Here is a 6,829-nt window from a genome sequence, read left to right on the forward strand (position 1 = left end):
ACTAATAATATAAATCAATTATTTAGTGTTAATTTCATAATTTGTATTAAAACCATCACTAATATTCTTAAAAGAATTTATGTAATATTTAAAAGGTGAAAAATATAGGGAAAGGGGAGGAATCCATAACTGCTTTAAGCTTTTCACAATTGATTTTCTATAGACAACATTTTCTGAAAATTTTCTTTTAATAAAAAAATTTTTTTTTAAAGAACATTTTCAAAGAATAATTTGATTACATTAATTAATCTCAAGACAAGTTCAAAAAATCTCAACCCCAAAGGCAATAATGACTACATATAATTCTATAAATCTATACGTATTAATCGAGTTATTACACTAAAATTAAGATTATTGTTATATATTACGACCGTTATCTCCATCATAGCATTATCCCATCAAAATTACATATTGGAACCATAAAACTTCTTAGTCAACAATTCATACCCATCAAAAGTTCACAGAATCTTGAAAAGCAATATTCCTTCTTTAATTTTTTTTTTTTATAACAAAAGCACAAAATTTATTATCTGCTTACAATCACTTTTTCCTGAGCAATTTTTTTCTTTAAATTTTAATATTGACATTTTTATATATTGAATGGTTAAAAATAAAAATGACATTTTAAGAAACTTAATTATAATACCCTCACATAAATTTGTACTCCGTACATATTAAGATAAATTTAATTAACTAATTATTAAATATGCTAACTTGTAATTAATTACTTATAAAATGAAAGAATTATTTAGAGTATATTGAACTGAGCCTCGAGAGGTTTCCGAGTTAACTCATTTATGCGACGAACCGAATGTGAAAGCTATCAGAATCTTTATGACTTTCACCATCAAGAATCCTCTTCCGTTTATGTAATCCCAATTTTGCCCCTGTCTTCCTTTTCACGCTGACCAGTGCTAATATAAATCCTTCGCCATTCGCCGGTGAAAGAGTATCGGAGGGCTCTGAAGAAACCAAAATCTCATAAAAGAAAGTTGAGAGAACGAATGGGTCCCGATGGAAGGAAACTCAGCATAGATTTGAACAGTGAATTTGGTGTTCCTAAGACCATTTCAGATTGTCTGGCGGAGGTGTCGGCGACCGGCGATGTTTCCTTAAAATTGTCGAAGCTCAGCTGCTTTCTCCACGCTTTAGAAGAGGAATTGAGGAAGATCGATGCGTTTAGACGTGAACTCCCTCTCTCCATGCAGATTATCAATTTGGGTATGTGTTTTTTTTTGAATTGTTTTTGTTTGTGGGGATTTGTTGGGGTGAGATTCTGAATAGAATTGGTTTTGCAGCGATCGAGAAAGTTAAGGAGGAAGTTTTGCAGGTGAAGAGGAAGGAAAAAGGGCCAGTTATGGAGGAGTTTCTGCCGTTGAAAGGCGATTCTGATGAGGAGGGAAGAGGGGCAAAACGGTCAAATGATGAAAGTGATAAGAAGAATTGGATGAACTCTGCTACTCTCTGGAACAACCCTGTCGAGTTTAAGCACCGAAATTCTGTAAAACCTCTCTCTCTTTATATTCTGTTAATTTTGTAGAGATTTCTGTTCTGTTTTTTTTTATTATTTTTTATTAAACTAAATTTTGGGTGAATTTTGTGGTTTATTTGTGGAGGTTGAGGACGAAGATGTCCAGTTCCGATCAGGGGAGTTTAAGAATGAAGGAGGGGCGTTTCAGCCGTACAAGAGAATAGCGGCGGCGGTGAAGGTGGAAGAGGCGGCGGAGAAGGCGGCTTTACCAATTAATGGGTTACCGGTTGCGTGTGAGAGAGGCAGAGTCTCCATTGATTTGCATCTCAAAAGCGGCGGCGGTGGCGGCGGCGGCAGCAGAAATGGGCCACCTCAGGGCAAGAAACAACGGCGGTGCTGGTCGCCGGAGCTTCACCAGAGATTCATAGATGCTCTCGATAAACTCGGCGGAGCACAAGGTTTGATTCTCTCACGATCTGCTGCGCAGTTTTATGGAATTATTATCTGATAAATATTGTCATATTGGCAGTCGCCACGCCGAAGCAGATCATTGATATAATGCGAGTTGACGGCCTTACCAATGACGAAGTCAAAAGCCATCTTCAGGTAACCAATCTTCAACTCCATAACACATTTTGGCCTGTATGCTAAAATAGTTAGCTAGTTAACTAATTTTGGCTAATTTTGATTTATTTGACTACTTTTAGCTATTTGACTTGGTTAAAAATCACAATAAATATTTGGTTAATCAATTTTTTTATAATTCTAAAATGCTAAAATTTAAAAAGCTACTCAAAATAACTTTTTCAATTAGTTTATCAATTAACAGTTAATTTACTAAACACATTTTTACAATCAACTAATATTACTATTTCCAATCCAATCAACTATCAGTTACAGTCATTTATCAAACAGGCCTTTGTATAGTATTGCCATTTTTGACTGGAAACCTTGTGCGTAATTGCAGAAATACAGACTCCATGTTCGAAGGCTTCCATCACATCCACCACCACCATTCAGCTCAGCAGAACAGAGAAGCGATGCTTTGAAGGTGGCCAAAATGGCGGCCCAGTCTGGGTCGCCGGAAGGGCCTCTTCACTTGAGCGGTTCTGGAAAAGAAATCTCCATGACTCTTACTAACATCCCGGAAGAAGAAGAAGAGGACGAGATATCTGAGAGTAGTTGGAAGAAGCAAGGACATATTGTGTAGGCTATATATATTCATATATATGATGTTTGCAGAGAGGGGGAACATAGGGAAACCAGACATGAATTAAGGTTTCAGAGCATAGAGTGGAAAGTTGTAGTGATAGGTACTAATTGTGTTTTTTTGGCTCGCGGAGGGAAGTTGTAGGTAGTGAAGGGAAATCAAACTTTCTGATTAGAGTATGTTATAGTTTTTACATTATATTGACCCCTCTGCTTTCGGTAAGCAATTTAATATCTCTTCAATTTTCATGAATCAATTAATATATGGTCATATGGAGTATATATGTCAAAGTTTTTTAGATGAAAAAGAAAATTCGTAACCATTAATTTTGAGTTTGTACTGAACAAATTTAGTTTTGTAATTCTAACATGCAAAGGAATCACTATTCTTGAGTATACACAAAATAAATCTAATATTATGATTATTGCTATCAAATAATCACAAAAAAAAAAAAAAATCAATCTAAACACAGTTAGTAATAGTTACTAATTAAAATAAATCACATCTTATGTTCCTATCTAGTAAAAGATAACTAACTTAAATTAACAATAATTATTCAATTCAAGTTAATAGGTGCTCAAGAGTGGCGATCACCATCACTCTGAAAACCTTTTCAGCTCTCTCAACCTTGCCTACGCTACACAACGCGCGCAATACAATAATCAAATAGATTTAAAAAAATAAAATAAAATGCAGAGCAATCCTCATAAGAATCACAATATTCGAAATTTCAATCTGGTTTCAATTCCAATTCAAAAATCTAAGAAGTTGAGCAAATCTAACGTCAATATCAATTGTTTAAAGATGGCAAGCAAATCAAGCAATATTATTACCTGAACCAAACATGAAAGTCTCAGAAATTGAGGCGAGAGAGAGAATGAACTTCCGCGAGAGAAGCTGTGAGGACGGAGGTGATGCCGGCGTGCCGAGATGAGGACAAACGTGAAGTCTGAGTCGTCCGTGACTGTTGAAGAGAGCCGGAGAGGGTGTGATTGAATCATGAATTTGAGAGAAAAAGAGAGAAGAAGGTCTGTGAGTGTGAGAGCAAAAGAAAAAGAAACAGGATTTGGGACTTGGGTTTTAAAATTGTAATATATATACATGGGCTTAAGGTGGGCTTATCTAATACAAATATCAAATAGGCTACATTATATTTATTAGACTTGGGCTATTGGCCCTGGATAATTTTATCCGTTGATGATTTTCGGCTTGATCCGGTTCTTTTATTCAACCCAACATAAAAACTTGTATAAAACATGTTTTTCCAAATATTAATAAATCTAATTAGCCAACACTTATTTTATCTCTCTATAATTAATTTTAACGAACTAAATTAAATCATAATTGTATCTCTCTTCAACACTATCCTTATTCTTGATGGATTACATATTATTATTAGTATTGTTGTTTCTTTCCTCCAAGTATTGTTGATTCTGCACATTTGGTGTTGACGATTGGTCAATGAAATTGATTGCACCCAACATATCGAACTCTTAAGAAAAATCGAACAACAAGAGGATTTGATAAACATTTGAAAAACAACAAGAGGATTATAATTGCTTTTAGAGTGCGAAATTGTGAACCGGTATTTATACCGTTTTAAATCTTAATTAAGATGTTCAGACTAAATTAGGAAAATAATCCTCGTTAATTGTAATTTAATCTTTTACAGTATTAGGTAAGACAATAAGCTACCACAAGTCGTCACAGATCAAAGTGGGTATGGACCGACCACTTGAGATAAGTCCGACTACTAAACTTCCTGTAAATATGTAGTCAACTCATCAAGTATAGTAATCGAAATTCTTTATATATTGAACATTGCTTCACCATATGCGAATAAATTGACCTTCACAAAATGTCACATATTCTCTCGAAAAGTTTATTTGATAAAATTTGTAATATATGTCGTTATAGTATAAATTATACTATGACTTATTAGATAAGCGCAATACATCTCACAAGTTTCCTTCCGTATCACAGAGATAAGAAAAAATCATTTGAGATATTTATGGGGAAAGAAGAGCGTAAATGGGGGAGGGAAGAAGATAATAATGGATAATAATTAATTTTAGAGAGAGAAAAAATTATACAAATAAAATAAATGGTAAGTAGTATAAAAGTATTTTAGAAATTAAAGTAAACTTGACAAAAGCAAGTAATTTTTAAAATTTTGATAATTTTATATCTAAAATAAATAAATGAATGATAAGATTGACTATCGAGATTTGAGCTATTTATTACAGTTTTTGTTTGAATATAATTGGAAAAGTAGATATAGAATGGTGGAATTGAAAAGCGAATTGGAGGTGGCAATTATGAAGATCACACAAGGGACTAACGGGATGTTTGGTTCACGCACTACTGAAAAACATGGCTATAGTGACGGACAGATTCCGTCGCAATTAGTCACAGTTTCGACGCAAAAGAGTAATTCCGACATACTTTGCGACAAAACGTGTTCGTCGCATCAGGTCGAATCGCAATTGCTAAGTTGCGACTATTTGTCGCAATTAATTATTATCACCGACGACCATATTTTTGTCGCAATATATTATAATTTTGTCGCAATTTGTAATCAAAATCAGTCGCATTAGTTTGTCGCGAGGCGTCGCAAATAATACATTTGTTCGTCGCAATTAAGCTTCTAAGTTTGTCGTTTTTGTTAATTTGTTGTCGCAATTAATTTTACAACCATTGCAAATACTTGTTCATATTCGTCGCCGTTTCCAATCTTTTGTCGAAATGTATGTCACAACTTTATTAATTTTAAATGCCATTCGTCAAATCGGATGTCGCACTTGTTATATGTTTGTCGGTGTGGTATGTCACAAATTTTTAAAATATATTTTTGTTTGTCGCAATTATATGTCAATTGTGTCGTAGTTAATATTAAAATATAATATAATATTTGTATATTACATAATAGTGTTCACTACAATTTTCGTCAAAAATCACATTATTCTAACTAGTACTCCGTATAATCTATAATTTACTGTCACAAATCTTATGCATACAAAATAAGTATCACCCAATATATAATAGTAAATTCAATCTATCATATATATAATTAGTTCAATACAAATAGACCTCATCACTCAAAAAAAAAAAAAAAAAAAAGCCACTAATATTGTGGGGTGGCTAAGTAATACCCTCGTCTAAATTGCAGTTGATTAGCATTCTAAATTATAAACTAAGAGCCGGTAGCTAACATCTTACTAATACAAAACATAAATCCCAATAGACAAGCTAACCCAAAAACATATGTTGGGATTGTTTAGCCTGTCAAAGTTGTAACCAAAAAAATTACCTACAAAAGAAGATCCCGGTGCAGGTTCCACAATGTTGCTCATTACCTACAGAGGATCAGATTGTATCTCAACAAATTTATCAAAACGACTACATGAGCATTAGCAACATTAAAGTGTGTACAAGTAGCATAAGAAGAAAACCAGCAGATCTAAACAGAGTTGTTCCTAACAGTTTTGACCCTTCCAAATGCTTCAAGAACAGTATTCGACTGCAAATTATTTTAATAACCTCATAAATCCCAACCACATTTATCCAAATTAGAACCTCAAAAGAAGACAAACAGCTTCTAAAGGAACATCCACAAATAACATGCCCTTAAATGAAAACAATAGATATGAATTCTAAGCTTCTAAAATTTTTTGTTCTACCGTCCGTCCTTTAATTCCTGATCGGATCTGCCACCCAGATATGCATGGTTTCTCATAAGCATATTGCACCTCACATTTTATGCAAATCTTCACAATTTTCATCACATATAAACTGATCATAGAAAGGTGCATTACCTCCCAGGATATCCACCAAGTGTCCTAATTGATCATAGGCATATTTAAGACATCTATAAATTCATTATTCATAAACTTAGGAAAATATATAGTGTAAGCACTTAACAGGTTCTCAAATTCATTATTCATAAACTTCAAGAACATTGGGTAGAAACACAACTAACTAGGAATACAAGCAGAAGAACTAGGAAGACTAAAGACGGACACCAATCAACAGAAGTAAATGATATCAGTGCATATAAACATCAATTGGTAGCACACAAAGAAAATATATATACCCACAGCCAAAATTAAGGCTTTCAAGTGAACCACTAACCTGAATTAGAACTGGAA

At 33.6% G+C, this 6,829-nt stretch overlaps 1 protein-coding gene across 1 annotated transcript; it reads left to right on the forward strand.

Annotated features, from left to right (window-relative positions):
- The first annotated feature begins 876 nt into the window (after positions 1-876).
- On the forward strand, positions 877-2,937 carry LOC116012345 (transcription factor HHO5-like). Its single transcript, XM_031251862.1, has 5 exons — positions 877-1,221; positions 1,299-1,501; positions 1,617-1,929; positions 2,001-2,077; positions 2,439-2,937. Exons 1-5 carry the CDS (start codon positions 1,005-1,007, stop codon positions 2,679-2,681), a joined length of 1,053 nt encoding a protein of 350 aa, XP_031107722.1. The 5' UTR covers positions 877-1,004; the 3' UTR covers positions 2,682-2,937.
- The last annotated feature ends 3,892 nt before the right edge of the window (positions 2,938-6,829 follow it).

This window comes from Ipomoea triloba, chromosome 3 (genome assembly GCF_003576645.1).
Source record: "Ipomoea triloba cultivar NCNSP0323 chromosome 3, ASM357664v1".
Lineage (NCBI taxonomy): Eukaryota > Viridiplantae > Streptophyta > Magnoliopsida > Solanales > Convolvulaceae > Ipomoea > Ipomoea triloba.